A 20205-nucleotide genomic window follows, 5' to 3' on the forward strand; every position below is an offset into this window, starting at 1 on the left:
ATAAGTTCCAGGCCATCTCAGACCACTTAAGACATTGCCTAAGGAAGGAAGGGGGGAGCAAGGGGTTGGTGAAGAAGAGAAATTCCAGATTAAAGAGAGGATAGACACAGATCCAAACCCTGATGACATCTTTAGCTTGAGGACCCTGGGCCTAAGACTCTCAACCTTTCTGAATCCTGGTTCTTTCTGATTTTTTTTATGGTGTTTTGTATGCGTGTAAGCAAGTGTGTATGCACATGGGTGCTCATGTGTGTATGTGAGTGTGTGTGTTACTGGCGATTGAACCCAGGGCCTTGTGCATACGAGCCAAGTACTGTACCAGTTGAACTATATCCCCAGCCCCACATAAAGTCAGTCTCTCTGCCTCTGCCTCTGTCTCTGTCTCTCTCTCTCCCGGTAGTGGTGAGAGAGGCAACACAGAATCTCGTGCAGCCCAGGCTGCTCTTGAACCCCTGACCCTCTCTCTCTCCCTAATGGCTAGTGGGTTACAGGTGTGCACCATCAGCAGCACACACTCCTCCTCTTTCTAAAAAACAACCAACATTAAAAGGGTTAAACTCTAGCCACCTCAACATCCACATCAAGGTACCTGCCTGAGACTTAAGAGTGTGTATCAGGTCTTCATTTAGTCCTCCAGGAAGTAAGTATGCACCCCTGGTATGGCTAGTCCTCACAAGCATTCTGGGAGAGCAACACCCAGGCTGAGTTAAAGTCCTTTGTTTACTCTTTCCACAAGGAATCCGTCATCTCTGGCAACCCAGCCTGGCAGGGACTGTGTGACCTCTGAAGGGCAGCCACAGCCAGCCTTGCAGACCAAGAACCAACAGGAGAGAAGGAAGAGCACTGAGGCCAAAGAGATTCATCCCACTGAGAGCTGCCAGGTAACCCCAGGAGATTGGGGAGAAGGGCATGGGCACCATGTGGGGGGCAAAAGGGGCCCCCTGTGCCCTCAACACACATGCTTGTGTTTGCTGGGTGGTTCTGAGACTTGGAATCAAAGTGTCCTTCAGGTCTTGTTTACAGAGAGGTCCCTCTGGGTGTCCTGGAGACAGGGCAGGGATGAGGATGCTGTGACAGATGAAGCTGGGAGGTGCTGGGTTTAAGAGAGTGGCTGTGTGTGACCCCGTCCATCTGTCCATTGTGTGTGTGTGTCTGTGTCCCTGCCCCCTGCCCCCATGTCACCTCTGTGTGTGTGTATGTGTGTGTGTGTGTCCCCCAGCCCTGCCCCCCATGGTCCCCTACACACTGCAAGGCATGTTGGCTTTCCCATTTGTTTATTTTTCTCATTATTACATTTATTTACAAAAGAAAATAATGTAACAGCCCAACACAACATTCTCGGATTTTCTTATCTTTTTTTCATTTAGTTTTTCCGAGACAGGGTTTCTTTGTGTAGCCATAGCTGTCCTGGAACTTGTTCTGTAGAGCCTCGAATTCAGGGAGACTCACCTGCCTCTGCCTCCTGAGTGCTGGAATTAAAGGTGTGCATTCTTGGTTTTTCATCATATTGAAGCTTACCCCCAAATCAAAATCTTCCTTCTTTCTTTCTTTCTTTAAGACAGGGTCTCACTATGGCTAACCTAGCATTTGCTATGTAGACCAGCCAGGCCTTGAACTCAGAGCCCTCTGCCTCCTAAGATCAAAGGGATTTGCCATCATACCTAAATTACTTACTAGGCAGTTTCTCCCTCTCTCTCTCTCTCCTCTGTTGAGGGAGAGTTTCTCTGTGTAGCTGTGACTGTCTTGGACTCACTCTGTAGACCAGGCTGGCCTTGAACTCACAGAGGTTCACCTGCCTCTGCCTCCCAAGTGCTGGGATCAAAGGCGTGCGCCACCACAACCCAGCAACTTGGCAGTTTCTTTTTTTTTTTTTTTTTTTTTTTTCCGAGACAGGGTTTCTCTGTGTAGCCTTGGCCATCCTGGACTCACTTTGTAGACCAGGCTGGCCTTGAACTCACAGCGATCCGCCTGCCTCTGCCTCCCGAGTGCTGGGATTAAAGGCGTGCGCCACCACGCCCGGCAACTTGGCAGTTTCTTAATGAGCTGAAGTCACATGGACCATGAGAGCCTTTCTACTTTCTCAGGGTTTCATGGCGATGAAACACCATGACCAAAAGCCAGTTGGGGAGAAAAGGGTTTATTTGGCTTATGTTTCCATAGTATAGTCCATCATTGAGGAAGCCAGGGTAGGAACTCAAACAAGGCAGGAACCTGGAGGCAGGAACGGACGCAGAGGACATGGAGGGGTGCTGTTTCCAGGGATGGCACCACTCACGATGCCCCACCCCCACTCCATCAGTCACTAATTAAGAAAATGTCCTCAGGCTTGCTTACAGGCTAATTTGTTGTTGTGGTGGTGGTGGTGGTTTTAGTTTTTTGTCTTTTTTGTTTGTTTGTTTTTCAAGACAGGGTTTCTTTGTGTAGCCTTGGCTGTCCTGGACTCACTTTGTAGACCAGGCTGGCCTCAAACTCACAAAGATCCACCTGCCTCTGCCTCCTAAGTGCTGGGATTAAAGGCATGAGCCACCACACCCGGCCTGGAGGTATTCTTTTTCTTTTTCTTTATTTTTTTAATATTTTATTTAATTTTAATTTATGTGTGTTGGTGTGAGGGTATCAGATCTTGGAGTTACAGACAGTTGTGAGCTGGCATGTGGGTGCTGGAAATTGAGCCAGGGTCCTTTGGAAGAGCAGGCAGTGCTCTTAACCACTGAGCCATCTCTCCAGCCCCTGGAGGCATTTTCTTATTTGAGGTTCCCTCCTCTCAGATGACTTTAGCTTGTGTCAAGTTGACATAAAGTTATCCAGCACACACTCCTAGGTATTTTCCCAAGAGAAATGAAACAAAACATCCATACAGAGATCAGTATTGATAGGGATATCAATACCACATAGGTAACAAGAGTTATAGGTGTGTTACCCATAATCATCAAAAAATAGGGAACAATTCAAATATCCATGAGTGGCTGTGTGGAGAGACACGCAATGGAATCCTGTTCAGAAACAGAAACAAAGGCAGGCGGTGGTGGTGCATGCCTTTAATCCCAGCACTCAGGAGGCAGAGGCAAGGCGGACTGCTGCAAGTTCGAGGCCAGCCTGATCTACAAAGGGAGTCCAGGACAGCCAAGGCTACACAGAGAAACCCTTGTCTCAAAGAAAGAACAGAAAACAACAACAACAACAAAAGATTCCCCCCACACAATGAGGGGATGAAGCCAGGCGTGGGTGGCGCACGCCTTTAATCCCAGGACTTGGGAGGCAGAGGCAGGCGGATCGCTGTGAGTTCGAGGCTAGCCTGGTCTACAAAGTGAGTCCAGGGCTGCCAGAACTGTTACACAGAAAAAACCCTGTCTCGAAAAACAAAACAAAACAACAACAAACCAATGAGGGGATGAAGAAGTGGCAATAGCAGGTAAGAGCGCTTGCTTGGGGGAGTTCAGTGCCCCAAACCCGCATGGTGACTCATAACCAACTGTAACTCTAGGATCTGATGCCCTCTCCCGACCTCCAAAGGCATCTACATACATGAGACATACACTCACACTGACACATACACATAAATGTCTTTAGGGGGGAAATTATACACAGACACAGACACAGACACACACACACACACACACACCATAGAAGAGGAGTGTGTGGGTTCTCTCCTTTGAAACCCCCCTTAGAAGTCAGATAATAGCTCCTCTCAGGCCATCTTCTTGATTTCCCACTCAGAGAAACACAGACCATGATCCGGGGAAACCATGCACCTCAGACAGCAGGAGTCAGCCACCAGACGATGAGCCTCCCAGTGAAGCAGGCCTCCCACAGGTCAGACTGAAGGAGCCCGTGGCAGCACCCAGTTCAGGGACACACAAGAACAGCCCCCAGGAAGCAGTGCCCCCCAAGCCCATGGCAACTGCACATGAGAGGAAGGCCCCTCCCCTCGTGCCATCTGCACCAGGATCTCGAACACACAAAGACAGGTAAGTCATCCTCCAGGGCCGCCCCCGCCCTGTTCCTTGCACCTAAGGGTGGCTCTTCAGCTACTTAACACTAGAGGTAAAGCTAGGCAGCTAGCTCAGTTGGTGAAGTAGGACCTGTGCAAGTGGAAGGAGCTGAGAGTAATTCCCCAGGTAAAAAAGCTGGGCACAGGGGCATGTGTTTGTAATCCCAGCACTAGGCAGATGGACACAGGTGGATCCTGGGACCGTGGCTGGCCAGCTGGTCTAGCCAGGTCCAGGTCAATGAAAGGTCATGTCTCAAAACAAGATGGAGGATGAGGAGGTAGTTCAGTGGGTGAGGGTATTTGCTGACAAACTGAAGACCGAAATTCAATCCCTGGGGACTCACATAGCGGAAGGAGAAAACTGATTTGTGCAAGTTGTCCTCTGGCCTCCACACTTGTGCTGTGGAATAAACACACACACACACACACACACACACACACAAAGATACACACAGACACACACACATAGATACACACATACAAAGACACACACACACAGACACACACACACACAGACACACACACACACACAGACACACATAGATACACACACCCACACGAAGACACACACACATGCACACACACACACCAACAAATGCCTAGCCAGCGATTTGGCCCAGCAGGTAAAAGTTTTGGCCACGAAGCGTGCGTGGTGACTTGAATTTGGTACCCCAGAGACTCACATAGTAGATGAAGAAACTGACAAACTGTCTTCTGACGTGTGCTAACACAAAACGAATAAACAGTTTTTAAAAACTACAAATATAAAATAGTGAGGCATTTTGTGTTTCTGGCCCACTGAAGCCCCTTGGGGAAGTCACCTCCCCTGGGCATCAGTTTTCCCCATCTTTGGTCTATGGATCTGTATATGTAAGTGACTCAGTGGAGGGGACACTGAAGTAAAGACTAAGGGATGAGGTTAGGGTAGCAGGACTGAGTGTGCTGGGGCTCAGGGTCAGTGTGGGGTGCAACTGGCTGACCTGCAACCCTGTTCCCCCTTCTCCTTGTTTCTTCTCTGTTTAGAGGTGAGGCTGTGGAAACCAAGGCAACCCGCAAGGTCTCTTCCTCCTCCAGTAAGTAGAGCCAGAGTGGGGATGGGTGGATAGAAGGGGACCAGGGGAGATTGGGAGGGCAGGTGCTGGGGACAGAAACATTCCCAGTCAGACTGGGGAAGGTGTGCGTGTGCTATGTGTGTGTTTATGTCCCATCCTTTATACTTTTTTGGGCGGGGCTTTCGAGACAGGGTTTCTGTATAGCCTTGGCTGCCCTGGACTCGCTTTGTAGACCAGGCTGGCCTCGAACTCAAAGCGATCCACCTGCCTCTGCCTCCCGAGTGTTGGGATTAAAGGCGTGCGCCACCACGCCCGGCTCCTTTATACATTCTTATTTATTTATTTATTTATTTATTTATTTTTTATTTTTTCTTTTTCTCTTTCTTTTTTTTTTTTTTTTTTTGTCTTTTTGTTTTTTGAGACAGGGTTTCTCTGTGTAGCCTTGGCTGCCCTGGACTCACTTTGTAGACCAGGCTGGCTTCGAACTCACAGCGATCCACCTGCCTCTGCCTCCCAAGTGCTGGGATTAAAGGCGTGCACCACCACTCTCAGTTTTATTTTATTTATTTTAAAAAAGATTTATTAATTATGTATACAGTCTTTTGCCTGCACATATGCCCAGAAGAGGGCACCAGATCTCATTATAGATGGTTGTGAGCTACCATGTGGTTGCTGGGGATTGAACTCAGGACCTTTGGAAGAATAGCCGGTGCTTTTAACCTCTGAGCCATCTCTCCAGCTCCCGTTTTTTAAAAATTTTATTTAAGTAAGTATATATGTACGCATATGTGTATGTATGTATTATTTATTTTGAGTTTTTGAGACAGGGTTTCTCTATGTTATCTTGGCTATCCTGGACTCTCTTTGTAGACCAGGCTGGCCTCAAACCCACAGTGATCTCCCTGCGTCTGCCTCCCGAGTACTGGGATTAAAAGCATGCACCACCACGCCCAGGTTCTTTTTTTTTTTTTTTTTTTTGTTTTTCGAGACAGGGTTTCTCTGTGTAGCCTTGGCCATCCTGGACTCACTTGGTAGACCAGGCTGGCCTCGAACTCACAGCGATCCGCCTGCCTCTGCCTCCCGAGTGCTGGGATTAAAGGCGTGCGCCACCACGCCCGGTTCCAGGTTCTTTATTTTATTATTGAGATAGGGTTTCTCTGTGTAGTCTTAGCTAGCCTTGAACTCACTGAATAGAGCAGGCTGGCCCCAAACTCAGAGATCTGCCTCTCTATTAATTCTTTTGTTTGTTTGGTTTTGGTTTTTCGAGACAGGGTTTCTCTGTGTAGCCTTGGCTGTCCTAGACTCACTTTGTAGACCAGGCTGGGCTTGAGCTCACATCGATCCATCTGCCTCTGCCTCCCGAGTGCTGGGATTAAAGGAATACACGACCGCCACCCAGCAAAATTTTTAAAATTCCATGTACTACTGCGTGTACAGACAGGCCACACAAGTCCCATGGCACAGGGTTGGAGGTTTTTTCCTTCCACTATGTGGGCCCTGGGGATCAAACTCAGGGTTAGGGGTGAGTGTCTCTACCTGCTGAGCCATCTTGAAGTCAATTTTGGCTTTTTTAGATAGGGTCTCCTGTAGCCCTAGAACTCCTTATGTTGCTGAAAATGACCTCAAATCCTGACCCCTCTGGATTTTGTGTGTGTGCTGGGACTGAGTACATGAGCATGCTGCTGGGCCTGGTGCTTCTGCTTCTTGAGTGGGCAGTCAGAACTGGGGTGACACTCTGGAACCCCTGAGTCCATCTCCAGACTGTGCCACACCCACATGGATGTGCCCTCCGTCTTTTGCCCACAGCTCCAACCCACAGCTTCTCCACACATCTGCTGGCTTCCAGCCATGCCCACTCCACTAGCTCTGCCACTTTCAGGTCTCTGAGCTGACGGTAAACGCTTAGAATTCCCAGCCTGCCATCAAAAGACGCCTTAGCCCTTCTTCACCCAGAGGCTCATCGAAGGTAGCTCCAAACTGCTCCTGATTTCCTCTCATCCTTCTACGACCCCTCCCTGCCCTGCAAGGCTGCTTCTGAGCCGATCCCCCTCCCCACCCTCACCCAGGCCAAGCTCCTTCCTTGTAGAGGGAGGCCCCGGAATTGTCACTCAAACACACAGGACACTGTGTCTAGCTACTCTGGGGAGATTTCTGTTCTGTGGATTTCGCCAAGCTTATTTCCCCTGGACCTTTACACACGCTGTCCCCTATGCCAGACTTCCTGCCCATAGATGCTGTCTGTCATGGCTAACTCCAAGAAGTCATTTAGGCTTCAACTTAAATGTCACACTCGGCAAGACTTTTCCCTGACCTTCAATCTCAGGAATTCTACCAATTATGGTACTCTCATAATGATCCTATTTTTGTTATCTTTGTAGTACTTTTTAGTGGGGGGGGGGGGGAAGCTGTGTTTGCCTGCATATTTGGCTGTGCACCACATGCAAGCAGTTCTCAAGGAAGCCAGAAGAGGGCGACAAGATGCCCTGGGACTAGAGTTACATACTACTAGGAGCCTTCAGGTGGGAGCTGGGATTAAAGGTGTGCTGCACCTGCACATGCTTTATCTAAAGGAAGCAAGGGCTAGGGAGGCACTTCCAGAGGTGCAAGGGCTCCTGCTGTAAGGCCTCCAGTTCCACCCTTTAACACAAGGAAAAGGATTCTGACTGGCAAGCTGCTCGGCCTCAGGATAGCCTGACCCCAGGGGTGGGAGGGGCCAGATGTAGGCATGGCTGGTTCTATGGAATGAATGAGAGACAGTATTTGACATGAACATTATGTGCTGGGAACACCTGTGTGAAACAGGCATCTGGGGTGAGGCAAGCTCACTGCCAGCTGTGTGAGCTGCAACAAAGGAAATTGGCTCACTCAGGAAAATAGCTTGCAGGTAGAAGGTGGTGAGTCACTCAGGGGCCAGAACACTGCTCCTGGAGATTTGGAGCTGCTCCTCCAGGGATTTGGAGAGAAAAGGGCCGTCTGAGCATCCCCAGAGGCTGTGGGGAAGGCTAGAAGCTCTGCAGGCCAGTCAGCCTGGCTGGAGGTATCCCCCGTGTCCTCCCTTCTCCTCAGGAGGTGAGAGATGTGGAGAGGAAGGAACTGAGCCAAGGGCAGAAGCAACGACAGCAGGCTCTCGCAGCTGCAGGCACCCAGGGCTCTGGGAGCCACCGACGGGGCTTCATGAAGTGTCTCCTGGAGGCAGAGGAGCAGGAGGAAACCACCCACCGGAGGACTTTGAAGACCCGGTCCCTGACAAGCCGGAGGTCCCCCAGGACCTTGACTTCTGTATCTACCTCAGGCCCCATCAACAGCTCAGTTCCAACCTTACCTCTCACCCTGCATGAGTCCTCCACCTCAGCTCCAGCTACTGTCCCACCGTGGGTCAGACAACCAGCCCATGGGCAAGCCCCAGCCACTATGGGGTCCCCTGGCTCAGTCCTGTCAGCTCCCACCCAAGACCTGAGCTGGAGATGGCCAGAGTTCTTGCCCCAGAGCAATGAGAGAAGCCTGAACTACGCCAAGCCACGGTAGGAACCACCTCCATTGGCCCGCCATCTTGGCAGGGCCCCACACTCTGGTCCTGGGCCCTATTCCTGTTCATCCTCTCACTAGCCGTGTCCCCCGCCCCCCTCCTCTGTCTCCTTCCTGTGCTTTCCAGCAGAATATCCTCCATGTTCCTGTCTCCTTTCCGCTCTTCCTTCCTCTCTCCCCTCCTTTCTGGTGCTGGGAGTGGAAATCAGAGTCACACATACTAGGCAAGTGCTGTAGCCCTGCTTTGCACCCCAAGTCCCCCACCAGCATCACCACCAAAGGGACCATCTGTGGCTCCTTTGTCTAACTCCCTTGCGTCTGTCTCTTCCTGTCGCTTGTGACTTCAACACCACACAGTCCCTCAGGGAAGTTTCTCTAATCTCTGTGCCCTGGCTTCCTCTCCCCTGTCCTTGGGTCGCCTTGGCAGGGCAAGGAGCAGAGGCAGGCAGGAGGTGGTTGCAAGCTGTCCTGGGCCTATTGTCCTCCTGCAGGCAGGAACCGGAAGAGCATGGCCTCTTGAAACTGTATCAAAGCTGGGAGGAGCGGACTGAAGAGCACCTCACCCTGAAGCAGGAGGAAGGTGACCACCTCATACCATACCCCACTGTCCCCCGACCACTGTCCCCCGATCCACTGTCCCACACTGCTGTCCCCTGACCCACTGTCCCACACTGCTGCCCCCTGACCCACTGTCCCACACTGCTGTCCCTGACCGACTGTCCCACACTGCTGCCCCCTGACCCACTGTCCCACACCACTGCCCCCTGACCCACTATCCCACGCCACTGTCCCACACAGCTGTCCCCCAACCCACTATCCCACATTGCTGTCCCCTGACCCACTGTCCCACACCACTATCCCCCGCCACTGTCCCACACAGCTGCCCCCCAACCCACTGTCCCACACAGCTGTCCCCCAACCCACTGCCCCACAATGTTGCCCCCTGACCCACTGTCCCACACCACTGCCCTGCCCCACTGCCACACACTGTTGTCCCCCCTGACCCACTGTGTCACACTGCTGCCCACTGCCCCACTACACAAAGCAGTGGCCTCAGGGGCCAACTACACTTGGCCTAGGACACAGAAGAGGATGTGGGCCACCTCACCAATCCTCTTTAGAGGACTCTTGGAGGGGAGGCAGGGTCCCCCGGGAGCCCTACCCATCCTAGATAATCCCTTTCCATTTAATCGGGCCACCAGCCCTGAACAGGCCCTTACTTTCCAACACACCGTACCCCACCAACAAAACTGAAAAGTGGGGAGCTCCCACCGTGGAGGAGGTCTCTATGGACCTTGGGGATTCCCCCTCACCATTCTCTCTCATGTTGGGCTGGCCCTAAAAGAGTGGATGTGTGCTCTCTTATCTCCCACTCTTTCCTGGTTCCTAAAGTCTAGAACCTTCTTGACCACAGCGGCTCCTTTCCTCTGATTTTTCTGAATGTTTTCACTGACCCAAGGGACTAAAACAGAAATAGAACCAGGTACCTGCTGTTCTCCTCGTAACAGGCACACGTATGCACGCACAAAGCACACTACACACACAGCAGGACACACACCACCAAAAAACATGAAAGGCAGGAACGTCCTACCTGGTAACCCCGCCTCCTTTGACAGCCTTCCGCAGCTACTTCGATATCTTCAATGGTCCTGGCGAGGTGGATGCACGGAGCCTCAAGAACATCTTGCTCCTAATTGGCTTCAACCTTACCCCATCCCAGGTGGAAGAAGCCCTGATGAGTGCCGACGTGAATGGTGAGGCCTGGGGAGCGGCTGCAGCCTTGTGAGGCCCGTTAAGCAGTGTGTGCTCGGGCTGGAAGGATCCGCTGCTTGGCTTAAAGCTCTGGGTCAGAGTCCAGTGTCCCTAACATCTGAACCCATTGCGTCTGCATTTTCCTTCCACCCTGGGTCTCACAAAGTCTGTGGCTAATGTTCCCTGAATCACTGTGCAGCGCCACCTTCTGGTTAGGAGGACCTGCCTCCTAACCAATGGTGTAGTTGACCTCAGAAGCCCCTCCCCTCAGGCTCTGTACATCAACTGTCCCTCCATAACTCTTACATTTCTTTCTTCCTTTTGCTTTTTGAGACAGGAGTTCTCTGTGTAGCCCTGGCTGTCCTGCAACTTGCTCTGTCAACTAGGCTGGCCTTGAGCTCACAGAGATCTGCCTGCCTCTTGCCACCTGGGTACTGAGATTAAATGTGTGCTACCTTTGCTCAGTGACCCTTGCGTTTGTTTCTTTTACCAGCATTATGGCTTTGGTCAAGCCTAGCACTTTGTTAGGCCTCAGTTCCTCTATCTATAAAATGGAGCTGATAATGGCAAATCATGTTCTGTGAGATAAATGGGGCGAGTCAGGCAAAGGGTGGGGCAGAGCCTGTGGGTGGGGAGACCACAGGTACTAGCATTATCCACGCAACAGGTATGGGATGCCTTCTGTGAGCTTTCCCATGCAGGGCGCCAAGAATAGAGACTTGTAAGATGTGAGCCCTGCTGTCTCCCAGACAGTTAGTGTCACAGTGGAAGGGCTGGCACAAAAGTTAAGCAAAGCCACGGAAACATCAGTTATAGCACCTTGAAAGATGGGGGTCAGGAAGGCAGGTTTCCTGGAGGAGGTGCCACTCAAGCCAAGTGGTGCCAAGTTAAATAGGAGTCAGGGAAAGGAGGAGGAAGTAGTCCCTGGGAGATGGGCACAAGGCCCTTACATATGGCAGGGTAGGGCCATGTAGGACCCGCGTCCTGACCATTTCTCACCATTGCTCCCTCTGCCACTGCTGACTGCTCACACCCACTTCAATGGGGTGTAGCCAAGCAGTAGACTGTTAACCTAGGAAGTCTAATGTTCCCGGCTTTAACCCTAGCTGACCTAGCCCTGCCTCCACGTGGACTCGGCAAGAGCCTTTTCTCTGAGCCTGATGCCCCACCAGTGGCCGGGGTTAAGTCCTAAGCATTCTTACCCCTGACTTTAAGAACTGGAGACAGGGCCGGGCGTGGTGGTGCTCGCCTTTAATCCCACTTTAATCCCAGCACCCGGGAGGGAGAGGCAGGCGGATCGCTGTGAGTTGGAGGCCAGTCAGGTTTACAAAGCGAGTCTAGGACAGCCAAGGCTACACAGAGAAACCCTGTCTCAAAAAAAAAAAAAAAAGAAAGAAAAAAAGGAAAAAGAACCGGAAACAGCCTGAGTCCACTGGCAAGCAGCTCAGAGAACAACGTAGTTCCTACCTGCTTGAGCCCAGGGACACAGCATGGGACAAAATGTATAGTCCTTGTCTCTCAGAGTCTCTTTTAAGTTCCAGGTGTCACATGTGTGACAGGAGCTTTAGGAGACAGTCTAGCGAGGGCCCTGACCTGGTCTGAACCTCTTAGAAAGTGGAGGCAATAAGGCTTAGCTGGTAAGGGTGCTGAACATGGCAACCTGAGTTTGATGCCTGGGACACTCATAGAGGAGAAAACGACCTCCCAAAAGACAGTCTCGCCTCCACACCTGTGATGTGGCAAACATCTCTCTCTCTCTCTCACACACACACACACACACACACCCGCTCCTCACACATAAAAGCAATAAAATAATAAAAGTCTGACACTGAGTGGTGGCGGCACACACCTTTAAGTCCAGCACTCTGGAGGCAGAGGCAGGCTGATCTCTTGAGTTTGAGGCCAGCCTGGTCTACAGGGTGAGTTCCAGGACAGCCAGGGCTATACACAGAGAGACCCTGTCTCAAAAAAAAAAGAGTTAATAATAACAGTAACAACAATAATAATACCTCTAAGGAATCATGATGGGAGGAGGTGGCATCTGTGACCAGGAGGCAGCACATATGAAGACCTTGAACGGGGAAGAATGTGGCATGCTGGGAAAGCAGTTGTAATGCTGGGGAGCTTGGCAAGACATGAGGCCACTGACAGGAGTCTGGCTGGAGCCTTTAGGGCCCTGAAGTCTAGCCAGAATCTTGTAGGGTCATATTCTCATGCAGAGACTAGCATTCAGCAATGACACTTGCTGGGCTTCAGTGGCCACGAGCTACGCATAGCCCTGTTGTGGCCGTCTCTCCTCCTTTAGGCGAGGAGACCAAAGCTTCCTGGGGTTCAGGGTTCAGAAGCTTGACCCAGGTCACAGAAATGGGAAGTGGTGGGCATGGGTTGAGAGCTCCCACTGCTGTCTCAAGAATGCAAGGTCCAATAGTTTCCTGTATTCCTTCACAGGGTCTTGTGTAGCTCAGGCTGGCCTGGAGCTGGCTATGTAGCCGAGGATGCCCCCGAAGCATTAACCTTTCTCCCTCCATTTCCAGGTTCCTGTGGTAGTGGGCAACTGAACCCTACACTTCGTGCATGCTAAGCAAACACTCTGCCAACTTAGCTACAAGCCCTGTTCTGGTCCAATAGTTTCTAGCCCAGAAGATTCCAATTTTTGGTTTTTCCTTTGCACATTTTCTCCCAATCCAGCACTGCTGTTACAGTCTGCCTGGGGGGGAGGGCGGTGGCGGTGGTGGCGGTGGCAGTGGTGTACACCAGGGCCATGCCCAGCTTGCTATACCTGGGCCTGCTGCAGAGGGCCCATGGTCACCCTGTTGTTTCTCTGACTCTGCAGGAGATGGTCATGTGGATTTCAAAGACTTTTTGGCTGTGATGACTGATACCAAGCGCTTCTTTTGCTCCATGGGTGAGCAGGGGTCAGCCCAGGGCACTCAGAGCTGGAAATGGGACCTGGAGGCTGATGGGGTACACTGGAGGCCAACCTAAGAGTAATGGAAGCCACTATCTCATGACCCCAGAACAGAATGTCTTGATGGATATGTCGCCCCCAAACCCCTACACACTGTTCTTTGAGATCCTCTCTCTGCTGGTGGAGATGCTGGCCCTGCCGGAGGCGGCCCTAGAGGAGATCACAAAGTAAGTGGGGCTGCTTTGTTGGGGGTGGGGGACCCAGAGAGAAGGGCAGCTAGTGCTGGAGACTTTTGAGGGTTAGGACTCTCAGTTGCAAGGGAAAGAAAACCCTGAAGAAACTGCCTTGGGCAGTGGAGGGATGCAGTGTTCCAACCATCAGCCAGGGCTTCAGGACAGGCTGGATCTAGAATACATACCAGGAAAATCTTGTTCCTCCATCTCTCTACCTCAGGGTGCTGGCTTCGAACTCAACTAGGCTCCCCCAGTGGGGAGGTAGTAATAAAACCCTTCCCTCCTTTCCTGATTCAGCAGTTTCAGCAGGATGTCTCCAGGACGGGCAATGGACAAGCAGTGGGGGGCTCAGCCTCCATGAAGAGTGATGGGAAGGTAGTGGGTGGCTCAGGAAGAGAGGACCACAGGCTGTATCAACACCATCATTCTCAGGCTAAGTGATGGGTGGAGGCAGGAGGCTCAGCTGCTTTCACACAGTAGCCTCAGAGCCTTACCCTCTACTTCTTGTCTTGAATGAGCATATTTAATACCCGCTGGCTCTTATGGCAGATTTATTTTTAGCCCTTTGACAACTCTCCACACTGACTTCCAGAGTGGCTGCACCAGTTTGCAGTACCCCCAACTGTGCGAATGAGGAGTTCTCCTCTCCCCGCATCCTTGCCAGCATCTGTTGTCCACTGTTTAGTTGTTTTTTTTTTTTTTAAGATTTATTTATTATATATACAGAGCTCTACCTGCATGTACACCTGAAAGCCAGAAGAGGGTATCAGATCACATTACAGATGGTTGTGAGCCACCATGTGGTTGCTGGGAAGTGAACTCAGGACCTCTGGAAGAGCAGGCAATGCTCCCAACTCTGAGCCATCTCTCCAGGCCTGTCCACTGTTTTCTTGATCTTCATTCTGACTAGGGCTAAGTTGTTTAAAAATGAATCCCCCTAATTGCTAAAGGTGATTTGAAGTCTTCCTTAGTCATCTTTATCTCTTTTGAGAGCTCTGTTTAGATCCTTAGCCTGGCTTTGTTTCTTTGTTTTGTTTTGTATTGTTTTTCCAGACAAAGTTTCTCTGAGCACCCTTGACTGTCCTGGACTTGCTTTGTAGATCAGGGTGGCCTGAAACTCACAGCGATCCACTTGCCTCTGCCTCCTGAGTGCTGGGATTAAAGGTGAGCGCCACCACACCCAGCCCCTTAGCCTGGTTTTTGACTGGGTGGTTTGTTTTCTTGAGTATGTATGTATGTATGTATGTATGTATGTATGTATGTATGTATGTATGCATGCATGCATACACACACACACACATAAATACTCTGGCTGTCACTCCTGTCAGATGTGCAGCTGGCAGATTGTCTCCCAGTCTGTGAGCTTCCTCTGCCCAACCTTAGCCCGGATTACTGCACAGCAGGCTCAGAGCCTGAAGTGGTCAGCTGACGTCACTCAGTTTTGAGAAAACATCTACCAAATACCAGAGGATAAATAACCACTGTTCTCCCTCCCACTCACCTGAGACAGGGTCTCACTAGCCGAGGATGGCAGGCAAGCCTCCTGTCTGGTTCCAGGCTGTTATAACCCTTCCTTTTCCCTGCCCTCCCACCACCTCCTTTCACTGTCACTGAGCTTTACCTCCAGCAAGAAACTGTGGTTCTAAGAAGGAAGGTGGCCGGGCGTGGTGGCACACACCTTTAATCCCAGCACTCGGGAGGCAGAGGCAGGCGGATCGCTGTGAGTTCGAGGCCAGCCTGGTCTACAAAGTGAGTCCAGGATGGCCAAGGCTACACAGAGAAACCCTGTCTCGAAAAAACCAAAAAAAAAAAAAAAAAAAAGAAGGAAGGTGGCTTAGCCCCGGCTCATTTGCACAAGTGTTTTCCCTTGAGAGAGCAGAAGTCCTTTATAAAACACCTCCAGAGCCGGGCATGGTGGCACACGCCTTTAATCCCAGCACTCGGGAGGCAGAGGCAGGTGGATTGCTGTGAGTTCGAGGCCAGCCTGGTCTATAAAGCAGGTCCAGGACAGCCAAGGCTACCCAGAGAAACCCTGTCTCAAAAAATCAAAACAAAACAAAAGAATATAACACCTCCAGACTTTAAGAGACTCAGCCCCAGGGATGATATTAGAATTTTCCTCCTTCCTTTTTAAAGATAGGATTGGTGTTATCCTGGCTGGGCTGGGACCTGAGCCCCAAGCCCCTCCAGCTTCACTCTCGAGCATTAGAGATTATGAGCACATTTCACTGTGCCCAGTTCCCAAAGACCAATCATTTAAGGTTGGCCAGGCATGGTAGGCCATGCTTTTAATCGCAGCACTCAGGAGGCAGGGGCAGGTGGGCACCTCTAAGTTTGAGATCAACCTGGTCTTCACAAGCCAGCAGGGGCTGCATAGTGAGATTCTGTCTCAAAAAATAAAATAAAAATTCAAATCTCACAAAGGATACATGTAGCTCAGGCTAGACTCCAACCTGATTATGTAGCTGAGGATGCCCTTTAAGTCTCTGTCACCTGGGTGCTAGGGCTACAGGTGTCACAACCATGCTTGGTTAGTTTGGTGCAGGGGCCAAACCCAGAACCTCATGTATGCTAGACATGTATTCTATAAACTTAACACCCACACGCCACACATACCCTTTTTTTATTCTAACTGTAAGATCAAGCCATAAAGCTCAATGCCGTACAGTTGGGCGGTTTCTGACTCCTAACTGCTTCTGTGGCCTCCATACAAAGGCCAACACGAAGATGTATTCCCAGTTTGCTCAGGTTCCTGTTACTACTTTGCCAGCCCTTCCTACTGAGCCACAGTCCAGCCCAAAATGTTATTTTCTTGAACTTTGGTTCTCTGAGAGTCTTCAAGAGTTGTCTTTAGGGGCTGGAGAGAGGCCTCCGCAGTTAAGAAGAGCACTGGCTGCTCTTCCAGAGGACCTGGGTCCAATTCCCAGAACCCACAAGTCAGCTCATCACTGTAACTCCAGGAGTCCCAACATCTTCACAGAGATACACTTACAGGCCATCACAGACAATCAAAATAATTAATAATTTTTTAAAAAGCTGTTCAGCCGGGCGGTGGTGGCACACGCCTTTCATCCCAGCACTCAGGAGGCAGAGGCAGGTGGATATTTTTGAGTTTGAGGCCAGCCTGGTCTACAAAGCGAGTCCAGGACAGCCAGGGCTACACAGAGAAACCCTGTCTCGAAAAACCAAAAAGAATGAAAGAAAAAAAAAAGCTGTTGTTAGAGCTGCACGAACCCCCCCCCCCCCCCCCCGCAGAGGCGGAAGGATCAGGAGCTATCCTCAAGGCTATCCTTGGCTATGCTGTGAGTTAGAAGCCAGCTTGGGCTACATAAGACTGTCTCAGGAACAAAAAACAAAACACATGTCAGCTGTTGTAGGCCTTTGCCTGTAGTCTGCATCAGGTCCTTTTCAGGTGCAGTTCTGTGTGTGTGCAGGTACCCTCAGAGGCCAGAAGAAGGTGTCAGGTCCCCTGTAGCTGGAATTACAAGCAGTTTTAAGCCACCTGATGTGGGCGCTGAGAACTGCACCTGGCTCCTCCGGAAGAGCAGGAAGTGTTTTTGTTTTTTGTTTTTTTTTTCTTTTTCTTTTGTCTCCCCCCCACCCCCAGACAGGGTTAGTCTGTGTAGCTCTGGCTGTGCTGGAACTTGCTCTGTAGACTCAAACTCAGGGATCCGCCTATCTCTGCCTCCCCAAAGTACTGGGATTAAAGGTGTGCACCACCAAGCTCAGTTTAGCAGTTTACCAAGGCTTCCTGCACACTGGGCAAGCACTCTGGCAACTGAACTTCATCCTTAGCCTTGCATGGATGGTTTATAAACAGACATGTGTCTAAATGAAAATATAAGTAACAGAACTGGTGGGTAATACAGGCTGGTCCCCAGAGCTTGATGGGTCTTGTCTCGCATATAATCCTTATGTACTTTCGGCCCCCATCTTAGCACTGGGGGAGAACAGGAAGCTCAGGTGTCATGTGACATGTTAGAGACAGGGCAGACAGAACTATTGCCTCCTACTTCCTAAGGGGACTATATCTCCTGATGCCCTGCCACACAACTGGCCAGCAGAGCAAAGGGGTCAGGAGCGGGGGTGAGGGTTGGGGAGGGTGGGGGGAGGGGCTAATTAGCTACAGCCAGGCTGAGCTGCCAGGCGTTGTCTCCTCAGCTACTACCAAAAGAAGCTGAAGGAAGGTTCCTCTAAGGCCCGAGAAATGGAATCGTCTATAGGCGGGCTGCAATCAACCAAGAAGCTTTCTTACAACACGCAGCAAGTAAACAACTTAGAAGTCCCAGAACGGAGGATCCTCAGGATCCTGAACCGGCTGAAACAGCAGAACTATGGTGAGGGCCCACGAGCAGGCTGGGCTGGCAAGTGGGATCTGCGTGGCCAACTTCCCCTAGATGGAGCCCATGTGGCTTAGTTGTGTGGGAACCCTTACCAAACAGGGCTGGTCAACACTACAGAACTCCCAGCCCTAATGCTCTGGACTCTACCTTCCTGCCTTAGCCTGTGCCAAGGATGCCCCAAGTGCCCACTGGAGTCGGCTCCACTTCAAGGTCATTTGTAGATGTGGCCTACAATTGCCCCACTTGACAGAACGGGAAGCCCAGGTTTAGGGTCCATCTCCACAGACTGTGTGCTTGCCCATCCTCCTGGGCTGGCTTCTCTTTAAGATATGGCCAGCCTTTACTTTATGCTCAGCCTGGGGCCTTGTACACATCATCCCGGACGCCATCTACCCTGTGCGGTAGCTACCAATATCCTCTCCATCTTAGAGGCTCACACGCTAAGGGATCCGCCTAAACCCACTCTGCTTATTACGTAACAAGTCTAGGATTCCCTCAAGCTGGCCATGCTCTGAATTTGCTTGCTCCCTCCCATCCCAGCTGCCAATCTGCAGAGCCCCTATGCCCAGGTGCCCTGCATCCCACTCTGCCCAAGGCTGGACAAGAAGACAGTCCGTCGAAAGCAGGGTAGCCATAACCATTCTGTGCTGGATCAGTGTGTTCCCACAAGCCTGGGCCCTGACTTCCATGGCCTCCTCTTCCAATCAGGACAGCAAGGAAGCAGGTAGGTACTGAGGGCCAGGGCCTCTTGGGCCAGTCCATCATCTTGAGGAGGCCCCTGGCCTAGTAACTGGGGAATCCATCTTTCTAAGAGACTGTGTTGGGAAACTGCTTGCTCCAGGCAGGATGGATGGACATGACGCATCCCTGGGCCCAGGACTCAGTGATGCCTACCTTCCTCCTTAGGGTGGTGTCGACCCCCCTTCCCCAAACACCAGAACCCCTTAACTTTGCTCTGAATTATGGGAAGCTTAAGAAACTGGGAAGGAGGATGGTGTTCCCTTCAGAGTCCACAGAACTTGGGATCAGGACCCCAAGCCCAACTCTGGCTTCATTGCTTCTAGAAGCCTCTCCCCCGAGTACATGGGATGGCTCAGGAACCTGGCAGGACTATGGGAACAGGGCCAAATGCTCCCTACCTTTCCACCCCCTTCTGTTCCCAGGGAACACAGCTCTGACGGCAGAAAGTGGCTTAGCTCTGTGCCAGCCCGAACCCACTGATCCTCTGGAACCCTGGCTCCACAAGTCTGGGGCCTACAGACAGCTGGGCCACAGGGCAGGGGCTGGCATTGGGAGTTTGCTTTCGTGGCCTGGTAAGCCAATAAACACCAAGAACCTCAGCCTCTGTATTGGATGTCAGTGAAGCAACCTCCCTTCCCTCTGCCCGCCCATTTTTACAACCCTCTATGACTTGAAGAGCTCCAGCATGCCTCCTCTAGGGCTGAGTCTGAGGCAGGACTCACTGAAACCCTGTCCAGCGGACTTGGGGCTTCCTACTGCAACTGCCCTTGACTCCCCACTCAGACTTGGGAGCCCTACAAGGGGTTAAGCTTAGTACCTCAGAAAACCTCAGCCTCTGCAGGAACAGGAACCCCCAGGGCTGGACAAGCAACCCACCGTATGAGATAGCAAGCCAGAAACGAGAACAAATGTCTGACAAGTTTAAAACATGTATTTAAAATACAATTTATAAAATGCTTAATCTGCCGACTCAGGAGCCCGCGGTGGGGGTTAGGGTGGGGAGCTGCCTGCTACACCAGCAGAGCGAGACTGCAGGGTGCGGCCCTCCCTCCCAGTCCCTTCTGTACAGATGCCCTAGGGTACTCCCTGGGGCCAAATGACCAGAAGCAGGATCCTGGAGGTTTTCTTGAGTCTCTGCTTACCAGGGAGACTGGATACAGCCCTGCCGGCCCATCCCTGAGCAGAGCACCCCCAGATGGGGCAGAGCAGGGTATGGCGGGGCAAGACAGGGCTGGGCGGGACAGGTGGGCTCTGGAAGGGGCTGATGGCAGCAGATAGGGTGTTGCCGCCTGCCTGCAGGTGGGGAGCACCCTGACTGAGGGGACTGAGAAGGGCTGGTCACCAGACCCGGACCCCCAGCTCCTTTGGTTATAGGCTGACATCAGAGTAGTGGCTCATGGGAAGCGGTTAGCCGGAAGGGCTGAGGCCTGGCTCATGGGGTCCAGGAAGAGCTGGGGGAAGGGACAGTACCGTGAAGGCAGACAAAGGGGCAGCAGCCTCAGGTTCCTGCCCCTCATCCCCCTGGGGATTTCCAAGCCAAAGCCTGCAACTTACTTAAAAGACCAAAAGAAAGAAAGAAAGAAAAAAAAAAAAGCACTTATGGAGTTATAGACAACTACAAAAAATGGAGGGGGGAAAACCCAAAAAACAAAAAGACCAA

The 20205-nt window shown here is 51.4% G+C and overlaps 1 protein-coding gene across 1 annotated transcript; it reads left to right on the forward strand.

Annotated features, from left to right (window-relative positions):
* Nucleotides 1-781: 781 nt before the first annotated feature.
* Spata21 (spermatogenesis associated 21) lies at nt 782-20115 on the forward strand. Its single transcript, XM_051171325.1, has 11 exons — nt 782-881; nt 3718-3968; nt 5015-5064; nt 8110-8564; nt 9060-9148; nt 10185-10322; nt 13154-13225; nt 13338-13455; nt 17623-17798; nt 18345-18528; nt 18968-20115. Exons 2-11 carry the CDS (start codon nt 3908-3910, stop codon nt 19023-19025), a joined length of 1401 nt encoding a protein of 466 aa, XP_051027282.1. The 5' UTR covers nt 782-881; nt 3718-3907; the 3' UTR covers nt 19026-20115.
* Nucleotides 20116-20205: the final 90 nt, after the last annotated feature.

This window comes from Acomys russatus, chromosome 29 (assembly GCF_903995435.1).
Source record: "Acomys russatus chromosome 29, mAcoRus1.1, whole genome shotgun sequence".
Taxonomy (NCBI): Eukaryota; Metazoa; Chordata; class Mammalia; order Rodentia; family Muridae; genus Acomys; species Acomys russatus.

Bases quoted from the DNA above. Each gene is read 5' to 3' on its own strand.
- Spata21 (XM_051171325.1), top strand. From the start codon at position 3,908: ATGAGAGGAAGGCCCCTCCCCTCGTGCCATCTGCACCAGGATCTCGAA. The intron at 9,149-10,184 runs GTGACCACCTCA...CTCCTTTGACAG, and splicing joins CACCCTGAAGCAGGAGGAAG to CCTTCCGCAGCTACTTCGAT. The intron at 17,799-18,344 runs GTGAGGGCCCAC...CTCCCATCCCAG, and splicing joins GCTGAAACAGCAGAACTATG to CTGCCAATCTGCAGAGCCCC.